The sequence below is a fragment of the Triticum aestivum genome, chromosome 4D, assembly GCF_018294505.1.
Source record: "Triticum aestivum cultivar Chinese Spring chromosome 4D, IWGSC CS RefSeq v2.1, whole genome shotgun sequence".
NCBI lineage: Eukaryota > Viridiplantae > Streptophyta > Magnoliopsida > Poales > Poaceae > Triticum > Triticum aestivum.
In genome coordinates this window covers 16,338,292-16,360,433 of record NC_057805.1, presented here as the reverse complement: position 1 = coordinate 16,360,433, position 22,142 = coordinate 16,338,292, and the positions used below count along the sequence as shown (strand labels likewise).

The 22,142-nt window shown below is 49.7% G+C and overlaps 2 protein-coding genes across 2 annotated transcripts; both read left to right on the top strand.

The window, feature by feature from the left end:
• The first annotated feature begins 323 nt into the window (after positions 1 to 323).
• Positions 324 to 2,581, top strand: LOC123095799 (F-box protein At1g55000). The gene is made up of 2 exons (XM_044517362.1): positions 324 to 849; positions 1,789 to 2,581. Exons 1-2 carry the CDS (start codon positions 487 to 489, stop codon positions 2,161 to 2,163), a joined length of 738 nt encoding a protein of 245 aa, XP_044373297.1. The 5' UTR covers positions 324 to 486; the 3' UTR covers positions 2,164 to 2,581.
• Positions 2,582 to 13,322: 10,741 nt separating this feature from the next.
• On the top strand, positions 13,323 to 17,575 carry LOC123095798 (linoleate 9S-lipoxygenase 1). The gene is made up of 6 exons (XM_044517361.1): positions 13,323 to 13,637; positions 14,021 to 14,313; positions 14,894 to 15,538; positions 15,630 to 15,737; positions 15,831 to 16,141; positions 16,272 to 17,575. Exons 1-6 carry the CDS (start codon positions 13,445 to 13,447, stop codon positions 17,305 to 17,307), a joined length of 2,586 nt encoding a protein of 861 aa, XP_044373296.1. The 5' UTR covers positions 13,323 to 13,444; the 3' UTR covers positions 17,308 to 17,575.
• The last annotated feature ends 4,567 nt before the right edge of the window (positions 17,576 to 22,142 follow it).

Genomic DNA, 22,142 nt, shown 5'->3' with positions numbered 1-22,142 from the left:
GCGTGCTCTGTGCAGAGGCAAGTGCTGATAACGTGTAAAAAAATGATCTGATCGAACAGTCGGTTTCATTGATGATCCATGAGGATTATATACATAGGAAATCGTCGCCACGAACGGATGCGTCCGATCGTGGGGTCGTGGGAATGTCGAACGGGTGCCTGCGGCAACCGACGTCCGTTTACACAAGTGAGATTATCTCTAATAACAGAATTAATTTAAATCCTAACAGAAAAAAAGCCGGGCAAGGAAGACGAAATAAAATCCGCTTTATCCTTGGCAAAGAAAAAGATAACACAAGGCGTGGAGGAATTCTGCGGTGCAACGCCGGGCTGCTGTGGTGCGGTCCGCGAGCTGTGCACGCACCGCTCTTGCGCGCCAACCACATCTCTCCATTTCCCCTGCCTTGCCTTCTTCCCCCGTCCGCACACGCCGCCTCGCCTCCTTCCCCCATCCACCCGCGCGATCCTCCACCTCCTCCCGATCGCCATGAGCGGCCGCGCCGGAGACCACGCCCTCCCCGCCTCCTCCCCCGCCGAACCCGATCCGGAGGCGCCGTCCCCGATGAGCGGCGGCGACTTCCCGGGCGACCTCCTGCGGGCGGTCCTGCACCGGCTCCCGCCCGCGGACGTCGCGCGGGCGGCCTGCGTCTGCCGCCTCTGGCGCGCCGTCGCCTCCGACCGCGCCGTGCTGGAGGCCGCCTTCCGCGCGCCCTGGGGCGTGCGCCGCGTCCTCGGCGACCCGGCCACCAGGGCCTTCTGGCGCGCCGCCTCCCTCGCCCGCTTCGCGCTCTCGCACACCGTCCGGCGCGGGGACACCGTCCCCGGCGTCGCGCTTAAGTATTCCGTCCAGGTATCATCTGCCCTCCCCGTCTAAAGCTTAGTCTTCAGCTGTCGTTGTTAGCTGAATCGTACCTTGTGTTGCTCTGGTTTCTGAAGCAGCACCAACCCATACTGAATTTGGCAGATTCCGTACTAGTATCAAATCCCATAATATCGAATACTGCAAACATGTATGACGCGAGACTATGTCTTCTTAGTTCTTATCACGACATAGATTTCTTGGAACTTGAACTAGAACTATGGAAGTCATGAGTGATTGCTTAACAGATAGTCTTAAGGTAAAATGAAGAAAAGTTGCAAGCCACCACAATAATTTCTGATCATGAAGAACAGTCAACGTTTTCACTGTCGCAGAACTCACCACCGTTGTTGTTGGCATAGCTCATCACGTTTTAATCGTTGGCTATCTGATAATGCTCATGATACAACGTTTGATGATAGAATAGATACACTGCTTCCATAGTTCTGCCAATACTCGTTGCTCGGCTGTATCAATTTAAATGTTGAATGTTCTAATCGATAGTACGGCTGTAGTGGCTTACTTTGTTAGGTCTCAAAGTAATTGAGCTAGCTCTTGAGGTTTGGTTTCCATAATGTTGCCACAATTGATAGTAAGGCAAGGCTGTAGAATGCCCATGCACCTTCAGCTAATAACCCTTTTTTTATCTTCAATGATGCTGATATAGAGGTAATCTAAAACATTGACCACACACATGTTCAGACTTTTTGGACTACTGTTATTGACAAAGCTGTCTATGCAACTTAAATTTGAAAACAATTGGTATCCTCAGCTACTTCATTTGCGAGTGGCTGAAAGCTGGTAATTTGTACCATTCCAGGCAAATATTTCCGCTGTTTCAGAAAGTTATACAGCTGTACTGTGCATGTGTGAGCAAACCTTCTTTATTCTTCGTCAAACCTTATCTGATATTCTGTGAGTTTCAAGCAGGTGACCGATATCAAACGGTTCAACAATATGATGAGTGACCACGGTATCTACTCAAGGGAGAGGCTTCTGATACCAATCAGTGATCCAGAAATCCTGCTGGGTAGCACATGCTACATTGAGATGGATCACAACTCAAAGAGAGAGGTCGCGGTCTTCTATCCCGAGGGCCACCCGAATGGAAACGCAGAATCCGTGGCGAACGCTGCAGCTGCAAAAAGGCGAAGCAAACGGATTCTCGAGTCGGTGAGGCGGAGCTTGCACGTTGACGACGGAACTGCCGAGTACTACCTGTCCGTCACAGGTGGCGATCCGAGAGCTGCTATGATGGAGTTCTCGGAGGACCTTAGGTGGGAGCAGCGACAAACGGGCCACTAGATGCAGGCTCTAATATGCAGGGGCATTGGTGTGTAGGTGAGTATACATATCATTTGATGATTTCCACCTACTTCTCTGCTTGGACCATTTTTGGTTTGCCCTCTCTTATGTGTAATATAGTGTGAAACTGTGGACCTTTGTAAGATGAAACTTATACATGTAAGTTGAACTTAAAAGTTAATAACTGTAGCAAGTACTGGGTGGCATACAAGCCAGGACTCCAAGAACAGTCAAGTATAGCATCTGTTGTTGTATTAGAAGTGAAATCCTCTCCCCTAAATTATTTTATTGCACTCATTGTAGCCCATACACCGAATTCGGGCTCACTTTCGCATCATTTTAAATCTAGGATTTGCTAATCCTCGGTTGACTGTTCCTTGTTTTTTCTTTTTGCAAATCTTGATCACAATTACGGCTGTACTGAAGTGTCATGTACTTATTTCTTCTTTTATGAGGGTAAAAGTACTCCAGAAATGCTGTCGATTATAGATAAAATTTAGTTTCAGTATTTGTTAGTTTTTCTTTATTTTGTAAACTGCTGTTTTAGTTTTTCTGTTAAAGTAATATACTTTTTTTTAGAAATGTTAAAGTAATATAAGTATTTTTAGAGGTAAAGCCACATTGTATTGATCAAAGTCCAAAGTTGGATGCGGCTGGCCAAGCCATACATGACGCCCCTGAGCTAGAGTAAGAGCAAACTTAGCTAATCTATGAGATTCGAAATTAACATCATGACTCTCAAGAGTACAGATACAAGAAAAAGGAGCTGATCTAGACTTGATTTCATTGATAATCGTTCCGTAAGCACCTTGGTTGCCCTTCAAAATGTCACCCACCACTTGTTTACAGTCTGAAGCTATTATGAAGTTGTGGATTTGGAGGTCTTCCACCAATGAAATTGCCTTACGACAGGCTATGGCCTCCAAAGTTGCAGGATCACAGACACCTCGAACAACGAGGGCAGAACTTCCCAGATAATTACCATGGCTGTCCTGACAGACTGCTATGCCGTTCCTCCTGTTCGAGCTCGAACTCCCGCATCCACGTGTATCTTAGCGAAGTTCTGCACCCATTGCTAGCATAGACATGTCGTAGCTAAAAGGCCCATATTGGACAGCCCATTGTTGACCCGTATCCAGCCGAAAGCAAAGGGAAATTGGGAAGTAAAACACCAGCCCTTGGATGCAAATCCGGAGGCTTTAAAGTTTCAGTCACCTTATAAATCTCAATCGATTGAGATCTCGTCACATGACATATTTATCCACTACTATGGCAGATCTAACAAAAATTTCAACAGGACCAGAGCACTCCCATGAAATGCACGTACCGGCACGATGAGAGTGTGCACATGTATGTTTTCCTTTCTCATTTTACATGGACATCTTTACAGATTTGCCAATAAAGAAAAAAAGGAGATCTTCACCCGCAGAAAAAGAAAAGAAAAGAAAAAAGGAGATCTTACACCATAGGCAGCACAGAACTAAAAAAGTACAAACGTATGCCTTGCACTTAACGGACATTTGAGTTTTGTTGAGCAAATTATTATAGCATTGACATGTCAGGACTAATATTTCTACCTGAGGGTGTCCAACCTGGGAGCTCGATTTTCAGGTAAATTTTAGCTCTCGAACGCAGTAATTTTTTTTCCTAAGTACTCCCTCTCACTTGGAAATGAACTTTCATCAACTCCAATCGTTCCGTTGTTCATGTCCTTACTCTTTTTCTTTGGACGGAAGTTTTGACTTCACACTCGAAACCGTGAGAACTTTCACCTACGATTCCCAACTTTTGAACTCTGTGAGGCAGTGAATGACACGAACTTGTATCCCTGCAAAATAAAAAGAAGGAAAACTCCTATACTACCCTTTTCCATAGCCAGATAATGCATGAAGGACGACATGCCTTTTTCTTATTATATGATGAAGACCGTGAAGGTATGTAGTACGTGCAATTTACTTTTCTTGGTTGATTGAGATGATAGCAGAGCGCGAAAAATGGATCCCTCATGAAATTAAAACCGGTCGATCTGGCCGGCTGATAGGTTGTACTACTTACCTATCCAAATAATTATATTATTGGACGGCACATGCATGATTTTGACGATTTATAATCATATAAACCTCATTCAAGTGCTCCCTCAACCTCCCCCTACCCTGCCGACATTATAAACTCTCCCAAAGAAAAAAGTCGGATGATACTATTTGTCCTGCTAACGAGTGCATGTTTATCCTATAATATTTGAGTAAACCGTTATTTTCTGTGAAGAGAATAATTTGTTTTCTTATTTCGGTTGCATTGTGTGTCTTTCCAACAAATGCAAAGAAAAGAAGCTAGATTATACTATGTGTCTTTCTAACAGGTGCATGTTTATCCTATAAAGGTTGAGTGTTAGTTATTTGCGATGAGAGTAAATGGTTTTCAGCTCCGTTATTTCTATTGTATCACGTACCTTAACTATATGTTTCTTCTCAATGCAGTTGCTAGAGGTACAATTGACAAGGGTGCAACCGAGAACCATGTAATTGACAACATGTCTCGTATGTCTCGAACTGTTTCAACTATATTATTTTCACGAAATGCATTTCAACTAATTCAATAATTGCTTCACTGTCGCACAATGATTTTCCACACCTTTTAGCCTCCTGCTCATTGGTCATAGCATTGATTTTCTCTAAGACTACCACCGCCAAATAATCCAAAACACTTACTCCATGTTGGGGCCAGCAGGTCTCTGTTGGGGCCAGTGCGATCCTCTCTTTTCCTTTCCTTTTTCCAATTTTCTTTCGGCGGCTTAGACCATTGTGTTAGTTTGCCTTTGATAAATTTTTTGCGCCCTACAATCCTCTTCTATCAATACAAAACAACTCTTCTGTCTCTAGAAAACAATTTATCTTGCTTGTATATAATTCTAGCTCAGTGCATACATAGAATCGAAAAATGAATCTCAAGTCTTGGTGGATCTTTGGTTCGTGATATTGACTCTATGACATAAAAATATATCAGAATGTAAGAGCTAGAGGCTCAATCGGTTGTAGCCGACATGTTAGATCTAAGGTTGTGATTTTTCTAAGTACATGCATGATAATCTACTTGCCTATGATATGTTTAGCTAAAATATGAAGATTTATTTATTTAAAAAGGTTCCATTGAACTCAAAATGAATGAATAAAATAAAAGGTTCCATTAAATCAATGGCATTTTTGTTTCTTTGAGAACCTTTGTGTGATCTCTCTAGTTTGTTCTCCATTGTGCTTTTAGTGGATATAGCATACGCCAATAAAATCACTCTCCCAAAAAGATGTCAATATAATGTTTCAATATAATGGAATTTCGTTGCCATATTTACAAATGAATTTTGGTGCCATTAAAGACGAGAAGTTAGCAAGTGCAACTACTACTAGCTGACACTTCAGTTCGTTCATTGATTGGGAACCAGAAGTATTATCGCCGTGCATGGTATGTACCTCCTCCTTTTCGGTTTATAAGGCTTAATATGAAATCTCATCGACCAAGGTAGAAGATGAGTGAAGGAATATATCTCGTAGTTACTCAAACTTTAATCCGCATTAACTAAAGTGACCACTAAATGAGTAGGAATGGTTACATGCATTGGTCACTTTTCTTTTAATCCTTGCATGCATCAATTTAATGTGCCTCGGAATGTGAACATGTGATGGAAAGAAGTGAAAATAAGACTTATAAAATGGAAAACCCTAAAAAGTGAGATGAGCCCAATAAACCAGAAAGGGGAGAGTATGTACTATGGTGCCAATATATACAGTAGTAGAGTCGTTCCCTCAAAAAAAAAAGATAGTACAGTAGTGTAGATGGGCTCTTGGCCTAGTGCTTGTAGCCTTGTGGCGTGTCTCTCTCTGCCGCCGCTCGTGTTCAGTGTACGTTCGATCCGGGTCCAATTTATCCTACTATTCCTCAAAATTTTACTTATTTTTGTGGGGTCCTCAAAACTTTACTTATTCTTTTATACCTTTGCTTGTCCGTAATCTAACCTATTTTAGCAGGAAATTTTTCTAGAGCTGGCATGTTAATATGGGCAAACAAAAATTCTCCAGAGAGATGTAAACAAAAATATGCACATAAATTTGAAGTACTGCTTTTACCAAAAGTCACACACCTTTCTGTAAATAATATAACCTCACACGCACACCTCCCTCAACTCAAAGATTTGAGGTAGCCACTGCCACGAAGTGGCAATCCTTAAGAAAACGTTCACATCGACTATGATGCGTCTATGTTGACCATGTTAATCTTAATCTCAAGATGGCGAGCCACCGCCGATAATATCTCGGAGGTGGGTATGCCTGCATGCATTCATAGAGATGAGTGTATGTGTGTGTATGAGCGTCTATATATATTTTTAAAATAAAAGATGGACATCCCTCCGATTTCATTAACGAAATCAAATCTGGTCACGAAAGCATCCCAGCACTGCTAGGCGGGTCCAAAGTAAAACAAAAGCGCAAGGAGTTTAGATGACATCTAAAATCCTGTATTACTCACATACGGCGTAGTCAAAATAATGTAAGCCAAATGCTGGTAGTTTTTGGTAGGACTTCGAGTCGCACTATAGTGTGGCTAGGCTCTGGACCTGATGAGGTTGTTAATCTCTGTAACTTCGATAGTAGCTTTGCTACATGAGTAATAAATTTTCCCGCAAATAAAGACCATATTACAGGGTAAAACACCCCAAAATAAAGCCACTCTAATAGCCAGACAAGTTCAGAATAACAGAAAAAGACGCTACTGCAGGGGATGGAGTCCAAATGGTAGACAGAGCCGAAGGACATGTTCAGTTCCAGCCGAAGCACATCTTCAGTGTCCCGGCCTTCACACTCCCGGTCTCCATCCTTGCGACGGCCGGTATACCTCACTTGCCACCCGCTCAATTAGTTTTGCCCTCAGCATCAGAAAATGAGCGTCTATGATTGTGTTGTGTTCAATAAAAAAAGGTCATATAACGGTTGGAAGCAATACAAAACATTGTCTCAGCCCCATGCACGCACCGCTCGGCGGACTATTTTTTTTTCGAAATGGAGGCAAAAGATTTGCCTCATCCATTAAATAAGAGGAGAATAGAGTTTAGAGTTTTTACAAGCGCCCTTGCAAAACGGCATGGCAATTACTCTCGTACAACAATACGCCCTAGTTTCTTAGCACCTGCCGTAACCCATAGTTTTGCCTCGAGTACGATATTTTGGAGCAGGATAGGCGGCGGCGCACTCTTGTTGCGAAACACCCGCGCGTTTCTCTCGTTCCAAATAGTCCAAGAGACGAGCATGGTGAGGGAGGCCATCGCTCGTCTATTGGGGTTTCGCATGTCGGTCCTTCTATCCCACCATTGCATGAGGGAATCCTCAAGGTGCCAATCGGAGGTGTCCATGTGCACAAGACCAAACTTGTCGATGACCGATCGCCAGAGCCTAATGGAGAAGCGGCACTTGACGAAAAGGTGGATGCCCGATTCTTGCTCACGTTTGCAAAGCGGGCAAAGCCCACAATTATCCCAACCACGCCGCTCCAACCGGTCGGCGGTCCAGTTCCGGTCTTGCAAGGTCAACCATGCGAAGAATTTAACCTTAGGGGGGGGGGGGCCCAAGCTCTCCAAACCATGTGGTGAATGGGCGAGTGCATCAGGCCAAGGAATTGCGCCTTATATGCTTTGGCCGCCGAGTACTGCCCATCATCAGCATGTTTCCAAACAATGTCGTCCTCAACGTGATCGTCAAGACGGAAGTCATGCACAAGAGCCCAAAGCGAGAAAAGTTCCCGGATGTGTGCGACGGAGACAATAGTGTCATGCTTGATGTGGGTCATCCAAGCGTTCCCTCGAAGGGCCTGACGAAGCGTCGATCTCTTCCTTTTTGAGGCTTGAAAAATAAGGGGGGCAATATCCTTGGGCTTGCAACCAAGCAACCACGGGGAGTCCCAGAACGGTGTTTTTGCACCATTGCCAACGATGATTGTGGTGGAGGCATAGAAGAAATTCATATCTTCCTCGGTGCATAGGTTGCCCAAGCAAACCCAAAGCTTGGTAGGCTCCTTCCATTCGTACCATGGCCACCTTAGTCGCAAGGCCCGAGCAAACTTGTCGGTGTTGAGGATGCCCAGGCCTCCATAGATCGTAGGCCTGCAGACCATGTCCCAATTGACCTTATATTTTGCGCCGGTCGTCTTGTCCGACCCTGACCAGAGGAAGGCCCTCTCAATCTTGTTGATATTATGAAGTGTGCCCTGTGGCACAATGAGAGATGTGATGGAGAATACCGCTTGAGAGGTGATGACCGATCTGACAAGGGTAGTGCGCCCAATAGTTGTGATGCTTTGTCCCTCCCAAGTTACTAATTTTCCGGCCGCCTTGTCTTCAAGATACTGGAAGTCGGCCTTCCGAAGTTGTCGAACTGAGAGCGGGAGGCCCAAATATTTGATTGGGAAAGCGGCGCGGGTCGCCGGAATGCTACTCAGAATATGCTCCAAAGGAAGGTGGCTGCATCGAATGGGCACAACCGAGCTCTTGCGGAAGTTGGTGCAGAGTCCTGTCACTTCGCCGAAACCCCTTAGGATGACTGAGAGGTTATCAATGTCCTGCTTGATTGGGGCCATGAAGATGGCCGCGTCGTCCGCATAGAGGGAGGTTCTCATCATGACGCCGCGGCCGCGTATCCTATGGATGATGCCCTTGTGAGTTGCGATGTCGAGGATATGTTGAAGGGGGTCAATTGCAAGGACGAACAGTAGAGGTGAAATTGGGTCCCCTTGACGAAACCCGCGGCCGTGCTTGATCGGGGGGCCCGGAAGCCCATTGAGGAGAACGCGCGAAGAGGAAGATGACAGTAGAGCGGCGATCCAATTCCGGAATTTGCAAGGGAACCTCTTGCGTTGTAATACATCTAGGATGTATTCCCATTTGACCGAGTCGAAAGCTTTTCTAATGTCAAGCTTGAAGAGGAGGGCTGAAGTCTTGCGCTTGTGCAACCGTCTCGCAAAATTGCGCACATACATGAAGTTGTCATGGATACTCCTCTTCTTTATGAAAGCACTTTGAGCATTGGAGACGAGAACGTCCATGTGAGGGGCAAGCCGCAGGGAAAGAATCTTGGCGATAATCTTGGCCACAGCATGGACAAGACTAATAGGCCTATAGTCAGAGACGCCCTCCGCCCCCTCCTTCTTGGGCAAAAGCACCACATTGGCAGAGTTGAGCCATTGCAAGTGGGATGTGTGGAGCGAGTCAAAGCTCTGGATGACCCGCATGAGATCATGCTTAATAATTTCCCAACAACGTTTGAAGAAGATGCCCGTGAAGCCATCCGGCCCGGGAGCCTTGTCCCCCGACATTGATTTTATGGCCGCCAAAACCTCATCCTCGGTGATGGGATCACCGAGATCATCCAAGTCATGCGACTGGATATTAAGCTCATCCCAATTAAGGTCAACAGAGCTCGTGCTTGCTCTGTCCATGACCTCGGCAAAGTGGTTATGGATGATGTCCTCTTTTTGCTTATGGTCGGTGACCCAGCCTTGTGCGTTTTTTATCCTATGGATGTGATTTTTCCTTCTCCTAGCGTTGATGCGGCGGTGGAAAAATTTTGTGTTAGCATCCCCATCCTTCAGGTTCGCAATCCTAGCGCATTGGCTCTTTCTTGCCCTCTCTAGAACCGCAAGACTGATCACGCACCTCTTAAGCCTAGAGCGTAGGTCAAGCTCCTCCGGGGATAGCAGGCGCTCCTCTTGCGCAATGTCCAGGCGAAGGATGATGATGTTGGCTGCATGGAGCTGCACCTTGGCCTTGGAGGAGATACGCTTGCTCCACTGAGCAAGGCGGAGCGCCTTTTTTTGAGCTTATGGTGGACGACCTGGTACGGTTCAGAATGACTCACCCTCTCCGCCCAAGCATCAAGAACGACCTCGTGAAATCCGGGCAGTGATACCCAGAAATTCTCAAATCTGAATGTACGCGGGCGCCTAGGGCCCTTGTCGTCGGCGAGCAACAGAGGGCAATGGTCAGAGAGGGAAGATGACAGGGCATGTAGCAAATGATTGTTGTGAGTGGTGTCCCACTCGGCATTGCAGAAGAAGGAATCAAGCTTGCACAAGGTGGGATTGGCGCGTTCGTTGCTCCAAGTGAAGCGTCTGTTCTGGAGGTGGATTTCTTAGAGTTCACAGGAATGAAGCGTCGAGCGGAAGCGGTTAATTCTGCTCGTGTTGACGTTCCTCTTGTTCTTATCCCTGGCTCGGTAAATTTGGTTAAAGTCCCCGACAACCAACCAAGCCACATCCGTAGGTGGTTTGTGGCTGAGCAACTCCGCAAAAAAAGCGTCTTTGCACGAGGAATCAGTGGGGCCATAGACCGAAGTGAGCTTGAAGCAGGAGCCAGAAGCACGTATACAGAACGTGGCAGAAATACAGTATGCAGAGGTGACAAAGTCGGAAGCATCAAGTAGATTCTCATCCCATAGCAATAGGATACCGCCCCTAGTTCCGTTCGCCGGACGCTGGGCAAAGCCACCCAATCTGTTTCCCCCAAGTGACGCAACGATGAATTCGTCGACAACATTCAACTTAGTCTCCTGAAGACAGACAAGCTGGCAGGAGGAGTCGGCAAGCGTTGCTTTAACAGTAGCTCTTCGGTCTGGGCAATTAAGCCCCCGCACATTCCAGCTAATTGTGTTTATCGGTTGTACTGTCATTGGAAAGTAAGGTGGCCCTGGAGGTTTGGATGAAGCCCATGATGGGGGTGCACACAAGCATGAACAAGATGGAAGCATGGACTAGCACAAGACCAAATGGACGAAGGGCCGCCACTAAAAACCACGTACAGAGTTGCACTAACATGAGCTATTGCCCTTGAACTGGTACAAACCACGTACAAAGTTGTAGTTCTTCCATAAACAGAGCTATTGCCCTTGAACTGGAACAGACCCTTACAAAACAACAGATGTTGCACTAACATGAGGAACAACGCACCCAGCAGCAGCTACTACATGATCTAAACCTCAGGCATTCACATCCAGCGAGCCCGCGGCAACATCTGCTCCCACAGCGTCGAGGACCCCCGCTCCACCATGCTCGATCAGAGCATCTTCCACCGCTGTAACAGCCCCATTGTCTAGCTCAAAGAACTCTCTCATGGCCACAATTACATCAGGAGGAAGCTGCTCTTTGAACTTTACAGCGAAGGCATCCAGGGTGGCAGTGGTGACGTCCTGCCCGTTCTTGATGATGCCCAGGCTGCGGCCAATAAACTGCTCAGCCGCCTGTGCCGCCGGCGTCGTTGCTGCGAGGACAGCAGGGCGCCTGATCCTCTGCAGGGAGAGGCCACCCACCTTGGAGATCTTCACGCCAGCGAGAGTTTTCCGACGGGCTGCCGGCTTCCTGGGTGGTGTTGAAGCAGGGGAAGGAGGGAGATCCGGGGCAGACATCAAGAGCGCAGGCTGGCGAGCACAGAACAGTGGTTCCGGGAGAGCCACCCCCAGGCTTGGCACAAGCAGCTCAGCAAGCCCCGCCGGCAACACGTCATCATCTGCACGTTTACGAGCCCGTGGAGATGTCGGGGTTCGCTGCAGGGGGCCACTGCTGAGGACGGGTGGTGTAGGAGATGCCTCAAAGCCGGGAGGGCGTACTGGCGAGACGTGGAGGAGGGGGCTCAACATGGAGACCGGCGAGCAAAGCTCAATGAGTGCTGGACTCCTCTCTTGAATGGCCTCTGTAGCAACCCTAGCCTCATCACGCTTGGAGGGGGGTGGTGAGCGGAGCACGGACTTGGGGGAGAGGGGCGGCGAAGCCGGAGGAGTGCGGGCGTCCCTTGAGTCCCGCCTGGCACTGCCTGGGCGCGCGTGCCTATACGGGCTGCGACCACGAGCCTCCACCGGAGCAGCCAGAGCGGTGGCCGGAGGGGCTCGACCCATCTCCAGGGCGCAAGCCTCGGGGTCGCAGACTGCGCCGGAGCCGAAGAGGAGAGGGGCGGCGCCGGAGCCCAAGAGGACAGGGGCGGCGGCCGGCGGGGGCGGCGGCGATGCAGCGCGCCTGCGGCCGTCGCGGTTGCCGCGATGGTCATCCCTGCTTCCCCTGTCTTGGTCATGCCGCTGATCGTCGCGTGGCGCACGGGAAAGGCTCCTGTGGACACGTGCACCGCTGTCTTGACCTCCCCTGGACGCGTCGCGCCCGTCGCGGCCACGACCGCGGTCACCATCTTCATCTCGATCGCGCCGATCCTGACGCACGGGACAAGAGACGCGCTCACGCCTGTCGCGAGCTTTGGCCTCGCCATCCACGATGTTGTAGCGCCACGTCTCGGTCGGCGGACTATTCACACAACCGATGCGTCGCCGCTCTCGGCCCGCGTGCATGTATGGCGCGCCCCGCCGCTCGCGGACGCGTACGTTTGGCCGCCAAATCCACCGGACGCAAAGATATATCCTCGTCGTAGCGACGGAAGGACGCTTGCATGTATGGATGGAGAAGCCGGTGAAACAAAAGGGAAAACAAGATGGACGCCGCCGTCTCGCCAATCTCGCCCACCCACACTAGATCCCGGCGCTCCATGGAGACTTGGGGAAGACACGTCCCCCAACTCTATAATGCCGCCTCCAGCGCCGCCGTGGAGGAACCGGAGTTGCGGAAGATGTATTGGACACTAGTGCGCGGCCACCACCCGGACGAAGCCAAACGAAAACCTAACCCTACAGCTATCTACAAACGGAATGCATGCACCACTCGGCCAACTATTCACACGACCAACGCGTCGCCGCTCTCGGTCCGCATGTATGTATGGCGCGCCCCGCCGGTCGCCGACGCGTACGTTTGACCGCCAAATGCACCGGACGCAAAAATATGTCCTCGTCGCAGCGACGTGCGCGGATGCCCCATCCCTGGAGCTGGACCGCGCCATGCGAAAGACGAGCCGGGCGCGTCGCCGTCCGGCGCTGCGGGTAGTCCGATCCGATCGAGCCAGCCGCTACGCGCCGGCGCCGCTTGCAGCAGAAAAGGACGGGGCGATGGATCCATCGCAACAAGCGCGGGCAGGCGCCACGCCATCCACGTAACAGCCAGGCCAAGAAAACTCGTGTACGAAGCTCCGTGCTCAGCGCTGGGCACGCGCGCGCTCTCGCCGCACCCCCACCCCCTATAAATTGGCCGGCCCGCGCTGCGACCTCCTCACACGCTTTCCCTCACACAACACACACCCATCTCCTTCCGCACAGCTCTCCACCGAAAGGCACTGGTAGTGCAGTTGAAGTAGCGACGGTACTGAAATAGCAGCAAGATGATACTGGGCGGGCTCATCGACAGCCTGACCGGCGCGAACAAGAACGCACGTCTCAAGGGCACGGCGGTGCTGATGAGGAAGAACGTGCTGGACCTCACCGACTTCGGCGCCACCATCATGGACGGCATCGGCGACTTCCTCGGCAAGGGCGTCACCTGCCAGCTTATCAGCTCCACCCTCATCGACCACGGTAAGCAGTGCACCCTTCTCCTCTTCCTCCTCCTCCTCTCCTCTCCTTACTAGATATGTCTTTTAATTTGTGTTGTCGGCCATGGATGCATGGATGTATCTCGATCGGCTAAAGATAGAGATAGCCTCGGTCGGTCGGTCGTCTTTAGCTGAGCATGGGCATGCCATGGAAAGAAGAGACAATAGTAGCATGGTGCGTGCACCAGAGCTTGCAGAGCATCGGATGCTCGAGACAAAGCAATAGAACAAGCAAGCACACGTCAAAAGTAACTATCACAACCTAAACTAAAGCTTTGAACTCGACTCCCAACAATCAATCAGGTTGACACGTACTAGTAAACTAAAGCACATGTGAGAACGAACGAACTGCGTGCGTGCGTGCAGACAACGGCGGGCGCGGGAAGGTGGGCGCGGAGGCGGAGCTGGAGCAGTGGGTGACGAGCCTGCCGTCGCTGACGACGGGGGAGTCCAAGTTCGGCCTCACCTTCGACTGGGAGGTGGAGAAGCTGGGGGTGCCCGGCGCCATCGTCGTCAACAACTACCACAGCTCCGAGTTCCTGCTCAAGACGGTCACCCTCCACGACGTCCCCGGCCGCGGCAACCTCTCCTTCGTCGCCAACTCCTGGATCTACCCCGCCGCCACCTACACCTACAGCCGCGTCTTCTTCGCCAACGATGTGAGTTGTGAGCCTCCCTTGTTTCCTCTCCTTTCCTTTCCATTTCACTGCCTTCGTCATTCATGGTCATTAAGTCTTCTTTGAGATAAGATAAGATTAGTAGGTGCAGAATTTATTCCGTGTTGGTAGAGAAAAAGGATATGGCTAGGTGCAGCAGAAGATTGAATGAAACCGGCACCGTGGCACCGTGGTAGGTGAAGAAAACTGTTGCCCTTGCCTGACCAAGTGTGCGACCTGCTGCTGCCGGGTTATTTCTTTGAGATAAGACACGTACGTGGGCTCACATGAACGCAAGCATGGCTCCACCACCATGGGACGACCTCGGTCGCTACATGGCCGCCTCAGAACTTTTAAAAGATGTTGCATGATACGGTAGTAGCACTCAATCCGGTTTACTTTGCCGAAACGGTGACATAAAACACATGAAAGAAAAAGCGATTATACTGCTCTAGTTGGCAAAGCAAAATCATCTAATTCACGTACTTCTTTTGTCATGAGCAAGCCATCGATCGGCTTCCGGCCTGCAGGTTCAGTGCTCGTCTAAAATGACAAATTTTCTTGCCATGTTACGCGCGTACAGACGTACCTGCCGAGCCAGATGCCGGCGGCGCTGAAGCCGTACCGCGACGACGAGCTCCGGAACCTGCGGGGCGACGATCGGCAGGGGCCCTACCAGGAGCACGACCGCGTCTACCGCTACGACGTCTACAACGACCTCGGCGAGGGCCGCCCGGTCCTCGGCGGCAGCGCCGAGCACCCTTACCCGCGGCGCGGCCGCACGGGCCGCAAGCCCAACGCCAGCGACCCGAGCCTGGAGAGCCGGCTGTCGCTGCTGGAGCAGATCTACGTGCCGCGGGACGAGAAGTTCGGCCACCTCAAGACGTCCGACTTCCTGGGCTACTCCATCAAGGCCATCACGCAGGGCATCCTGCCGGCGGTGCGCACCTACGTCGACACCACCCCCGGCGAGTTCGACTCCTTCCAGGACATCATGAACCTCTACGAGGGCGGCATCAAGCTGCCCATGGTGCCCGCCCTCGAGGAGCTGCGCAAGCAGTTCCCGCTCCAGCTCATCAAGGACCTGCTCCCCGTGGGCGGCGACTCGCTGCTGAAGCTCCCTGTGCCACATATCATCCAGGCGGACCAGCAGGCGTGGAGGACCGACGAGGAGTTCGCGCGCGAGGTGCTCGCCGGCGTCAACCCGGTCATGATCACGCGTCTCACGGTCAGTCAACGGTTACTATGTGTAGAATATGTATGTTGTCCATGGTGAGAGCACGCAAATCTTACTTGGTGTTGGGTCGGCATGCATGCAGGAGTTCCCGCCAAAAAGTAGTCTTGACCCTAGCAAGTTTGGTGACCACACCAGCACCATCACGGCGGCACACATCCAGAAGAACCTCGAGGGCCTCACCGTGCAGCAGGTAATAATATACACGATCGAGTTGGCCAACCCATCGCGATCAACTGTGATTTGGTGGGAGCAGGTCTAAGTAATTTTGGCTTGTTGCATGCAGGCGCTGGAAAGTAACAGGCTCTACATACTTGATCACCACGACCGGTTCATGCCGTTCCTGATCGAAGTCAACAACCTGCCCGGCAACTTCATCTACGCCACCAGGACCCTCTTCTTCCTGCGCGGCGACGGCAGGCTCACGCCGCTCGCCATCGAGCTGAGCGAGCCCGTCATCCTGGGCGGCCTCACCACCGCCAAGAGCAAGGTGTACACGCCGGTGCCGAGCGGCAGCGTCGAAGGCTGGGTGTGGGAGTTCGCCAAGGCCTACGTCGCCGTCAACGACTCCGGCTGGCACCAGCTCGTCAGCCACTGGTACGTGCACTACGGATTAACCAAACAATGGCGACACACCCCTCAAAAAAGAAAAGAAAAACAATGGCGACACTGACTCGGTGTGATTCAGTCAGTCGATGCACAACTGACCTATGATTGAAACGTGTAGGCTGAACACCCACGCGGTGATGGAGCCGTTTGTGATCTCGACGAACCGGCACCTCAGCGTGACGCACCCGGTGCACAAGCTGCTGAGCCCGCACTACCGCGACACCATGACCATCAACGCGCTGGCGCGGCAGACGCTCATCAACGCCGGCGGCATCTTCGAGATGACGGTGTTCCCGGGCAAGTTTGCGCTGGGGATGTCGTCGGTGGTGTACAAGGACTGGAAGTTCACCGAGCAGGGCCTGCCCGACGATCTCATCAAGAGGGGCATGGCGGTGGAGGACCTATCGAGCCCTTACAAGGTGCGGCTTCTGGTGTCGGACTACCCGTACGCGGCGGACGGGCTGGCGATCTGGCACGCCATCGAGCAGTACGTGGGCGAGTACCTGGCCATCTACTACCCGGACGACGGCGTGCTGCGGGGCGACACGGAGCTGCAGGCGTGGTGGAAGGAGGCGCGCGAGGTCGGGCACGGCGACCTCAAGGACGCGCCGTGGTGGCCGAGGATGCAGGGCGTGGGGGAGCTGGCCAAGGCGTGCACCACCATCATCTGGATCGGGTCGGCGCTGCACGCGGCGGTCAACTTCGGGCAGTACCCGTACGCGGGGTTCCTCCCGAACCGGCCGACGGTGAGCCGGCGCCGCATGCCGGAGCCCGGGACGGACGCGTACGCGGAGCTGGAGCGCGACCCGGAGCGGGCCTTCATCCACACCATCACCAGCCAGATCCAGACCATCATCGGCATCTCGCTGTTGGAGGTGCTGTCCAAACACTCCTCTGACGAGCTCTACCTGGGGCAGCGCGACACGCCGGAGTGGACCTCGGACCCCAAGGCCCTGGAGGTGTTCAAGCGGTTCAGCGAGCGGCTGGTGGAGATCGAGAGCAAGGTGGTGGGCATGAACCACGACCCGCAGCTGTTGAACCGCAACGGCCCGGCCAAGCTCCCCTACATGCTGCTCTACCCCAACACCTCCGACCACAAGGGCGCCGCCGCCGGCCTCACCGCCAAGGGCATCCCCAACAGCATCTCCATCTGAGCATGGTACATCGGAGCTTCGTCTCGTCCACGCCAACCACGGTGCGTGCGCGTCCGAATAAAGAGCGTGCGACTCGTTCACCACGTACGGGAACGTGTCGAGAGACTAGTGCAGTGTGTGTGACACTGTGTGTGAGCTTGTGTCAGCAATTGTTCGATCACGGTGTTTTTTATTTGTGTGTTGCTGTTGGCCGTGTGCATCTTAGTTATGCATAGGCTGGATGTGCTTATAAAAAAAATTAGCAATAAATAAAGCATTTAGGTTTCCACGGAAACCGTGTCATCATAAAGATGAATTATGCACCTGAACGGACGGAGCCGGACTTTTCAACTCGTAATAATTAATTACATGCATCGATTGGCCATGTTCATTGATCAGTAGAGGAGCAGTCAAATTTTGACCGAGGAGCTGGATGAGCTAACGGATTGCACACGTGCAACTGACATGTGTAACATACATTTCCTTGCCATGTGGAAATGGCGAACATATGCGAGCTTGTCAGGTAAAGGTAAATCAAATCAACGCACAACTTTGAGTAACTTTGCGTGTTCACAGTGAAGAGCCACTTGAAGAAGAAACTGAGCTGGAATGCTCCATTTCTTTTGTTGGTAGAAGAGCTTGGGAGTATGATGAGAAGAATCTGGATCTGAATGGTGCTAACTACACAAGGTGTTGTCAGACTAGCCTGAATCGTGAGGCTTTCAGTTGTCCGGTGGCCAGTTCAGCAAGAGGCAGTGTTTATAATGAAACAATCTTGATCCGGCCTTTTGCCGATCAGCTAGCCCCCCGATTCCGGTGTGCAAAGTAGACTAGTTTTCATTTTTGAGGAGCGAAGTAGATTAGCCAGCACGTAGCTTAAACATTGACAAAGCAGTGTAAAAAGGGAGATGAGCTTTGCGTACCAATGAATGATGACTTCACACTTGCTGGAGGCTCTAATCAAGGCCGTGATATGCTGTTCGTATAAAGTGGCAGCAGAAGGCCTACCTCAATTCGTCAAGAATAATGAAATGGGCACAACGCAATCATGCACGTCAAGACGGCCCCCCAAATTAGTCTCCTTATTAGTATCTCCCTCTTGGCAGCCGAGCGGATCCTGTGCTGATAGTGTGGGATCAATAATCACCAAATCAATCCATAATGCGTCAGGATGATGATGATGATGATGATGCCGACGCGAGGAGATAGATAATGCGCAAACGTTTCCGGGAGGGCGGGTGAAGCTGCCAGGAAGAGTGAGACGGCCTGGGGATGGACCGATGGATTAGCGTGATCGTTGATGGGAGATGAACCGCAATGATTAAGTGCTGCAATGGTTGGATGATTAGTCCTTTATATGTCCCCACGTGCTCAATGAAACAATCCTGATCCAGACTTTGAACTTTATTAACGATCAGCCCCCAATTCCCGTGGGCAAAGTAGGCTAGTTTTTTCCCTTTTCTTTTTCTTACTTAATGGAGCATGCAAAGTAGAGTTACGAGCAGCTTAGCTTCAACGTTGACAAAGCAGTGTAAAAAGAGATGGGTTTTACGTAGTACGAATGATGACTTGACGCTTGCTCGAGGCTTTTAATCAAGGTCAGGACGGGCCCTGCCTGCTTGCACGAAAGGGACTCCATTATCTTTCAGAAAAGGAATAGCCAGTTTTCGGAAAGAGACGACCATTATCTTTCCCATCGCCTTTCCCATGTTCACTGATCAGTGGAGAAGCTGCATGAGCTAACGGACTGTACATGTGTAACTGAGATGTGTAACATACACATACACTTCCTTGCCATGTGGACACGGGGAACATATATATGTCTGGTAAATCAAATCAAATCCGAGTATTATGAGAAGAATCAGGATCTGGATGGTACAAAGGTGTTGTTGGCCAGTTCAGCAGGAGGCAGTGCAGTGTGTGTGTCCAACACTGTTTACCAGCAAGACTGAGCAACCACGTACTAGTACCAGAGCTGAAGCTCTTGGTCACCGCATCTCAAGCACTCGACCAACCAACATGCCCGTATTGAATTGAATTAATAAAAGGAGGTGGGTGTTTGTAGTCCCTTGTCATCCTAATTATCTCCCTCTTGGCAGCCGAACGGATCCTCTGCTGACGGTGTAGGATCAATAATCCACCAAATCCCTGTGTTTCTGCTGCTAATTAAAATGATTGCAATTCATGATGCGAAGGTGACGATGATGCCGATGGGAGTGATAGATAATGCCCATGGGAAACGTTTTCGGGGGGATGGATGAGCTTGATCGTTGATGGGAGATCAACCGCAATGATTAAGGATTGTAGTATGATTGTTAGTCCTTCATATGTCCCCACCCACGTGTTTAACGAGACGATCCTGATCCAGCCTCTGAACTTGTCGATCAGCCCCCCAATTCCGGTGGGCAAAGTAGTCTAGTTTTCCTCTTCTTTTTCTTGAGGGGGCATGCAAGGTACTCCGTAGACTAGTAGCTTAAACATTGACAAAGCAGTGTAAAGATGAGATGGGTTTTACATAGCACTTGTAGTGATCTAAACGCTTTTATATTTCTCTACACAGGAGTACGCATGATGAATTCACGCTTGCTCGGGGCTTTTAATCAAGGCCTAAGATGGGCCCTGCTTGCACGAAACCAACACCATGGCCCGCCCAAAAGGGGAGGAACAGCCAGTTTTCAGAAAGAGACGACCATTATCTTTCTCTATTGATTGATATAGATGCTCAGCTTGAGCGTGCATAAACAGTGGACAGACAATTAGCCATGCGCGTCGCAGTCCGAATATTTGTAGTGGATCAGCCTTTCCGGGATCATATGATTCAGCGTGGATCAGCGAGCGTTTCACGTGGTATTGTAACGTGTGCGTTGCTAATCATGCTCGTGTAAGCTTGCAAAACAAGTATTTTAGGCGGAGCACAAATTCTAAACATAGTAGTAGTGGTACTACTTAGCTTGCAGTTTTAACTAGCAGCTCCATGCATGGCAAAAAAAGGTAATTCAAAAAAAGTTTAAAAAATTCCAAATCTTTTTGGGTATCAGACATGATCAAGTATTGTAGTCGTATAAAAAGATTCGTCGGATATTTGGCAAAAAACGCTATATACAAGTACTATACACGCTATATTGCCGTCATAAACTTGTTTTTGTTGCCCTGAAGTCAATAGGAATCATTTCTTGTCCAAATTTTTTATACGTGTACAATACCTGATCATCTTTGATTCCAAACAAGATTTGGATTTTTTTTTTGTACTTTTTTTGAATTACTAATGTTTTTTTGTGTGCATATAGGGTGCGAGGGTATCCGAGAGCACCAAGTTCCCGTCCATACATGCACTTGCTTACCTGACAGACACCCTGTACTCAGCTATTCCAAACATTTCCAAATGACAACCTTCCAACATAATATTTTCTGGAATTGTATAAGAGTAGTTATTTTCCGTCTGTCGTCATTTTGATCAGGGCTTAGTCTATTTTGACAATGTAGTATCCCATGCTGACAGTCTAGTATTAATAATTCACCAAATCCTGTTTGCTAAAATGATTGCAATTCATAATGCGTCAGGATGATGATGCCGATGGGATTAGGGACATGGGAAGAGTTTTTTTTGGACTTATATACTGACCCTTTTTTTTTGGCGAAGAATTTACATACTCATCCTCAAACGTTTTTTTGGAGGGCTTGATTGTTGTTGGTTTTTTGTTTTAGACGTGTGGTTAGGTCTCAGTCGATTGAGACCTTGTCTCCGTCAAGTGATATAACATGTAAGAAACTAAAGGGCAAAATTTACACGGATCTCAATATAAGATATCACGAATATAGCATCGACTGAGACTTGGTTAAGTCTCGGTTCAGATTTAGTAACACTGTTTTTTTTTCTTTCGGAAAGTAAGTTTGATTGTTGATGGCAGATCAACTACGATGATTAAGCACTGCAATAGTTGTACGATTTGTCCTTTATGTCCCCCACGTGTTTATAATAAAACAATCTTGACCCGGCCATTTAACAATCAGCCTCCCGATTCCAGTGAACAAAGTAGACTAGTTTTCATTTTTGAGGAACAAAGTAGACTAGCACATAGGTTAAACATTGACAAAGCAGTGTAAAAAGACAGATGAGTTTTGCGTACGAATGAATGATGACTTCACACTTGCTGGAGGCTCTAATCAACGTCGTGATATGTTGTTCATATAAAGTGGCAGCAGAAGGCCCACCTCAATTCGTCAAGACATGTAGTTGGATGGTTAGGAGGACAACGGTATCCCCAGCTCATCAGGATTCAAGTCATGTTGATATCCCCAGCTCATCAGGATTCAAGTCAACGGTATCCCCAGCTCATCATGACCATCAGGATGCAAAGCTAGTATTTCCGGCAGGGCGCAGATTGTACACCTTCAATCTGGATCGGGGTGGTACAAATGTGTTGCTGGCCAGTTCAGCCAGAGGCAGAGCAGTGTGGCCAGCACTGTTTATAATTACCAGCAGCAACAGTAACCACGTACGAGAGCTGAAGCTCTTGGTCACCGGATCTCAAACACTCGATCAACCAACATGCCCATGTTGATTGTTGAATTGAAAAAAAAATGAAGGTGCTTGTTTGTCTCTTGTGCTCCTAATTATCTCCCTCTTGTCGGTCGAACGGATCCTGCGCTGACGGTGCAAAATCAATAATTCGTCAAATCCGTGAACCAGTCTGTGGTTGGATGGTCATGATGACAGCGGTACTCGCATTATTTCTGGATTTATTTCAGAATTTTCGATGATGCGCGTTTAGTGGGAGGAGACGTTTCCGTCGACTGCGAGACGCCTGTGTTGACTTCGTCAATCTCAGGATGATACGCCGGCTCAGTCTTTCAGA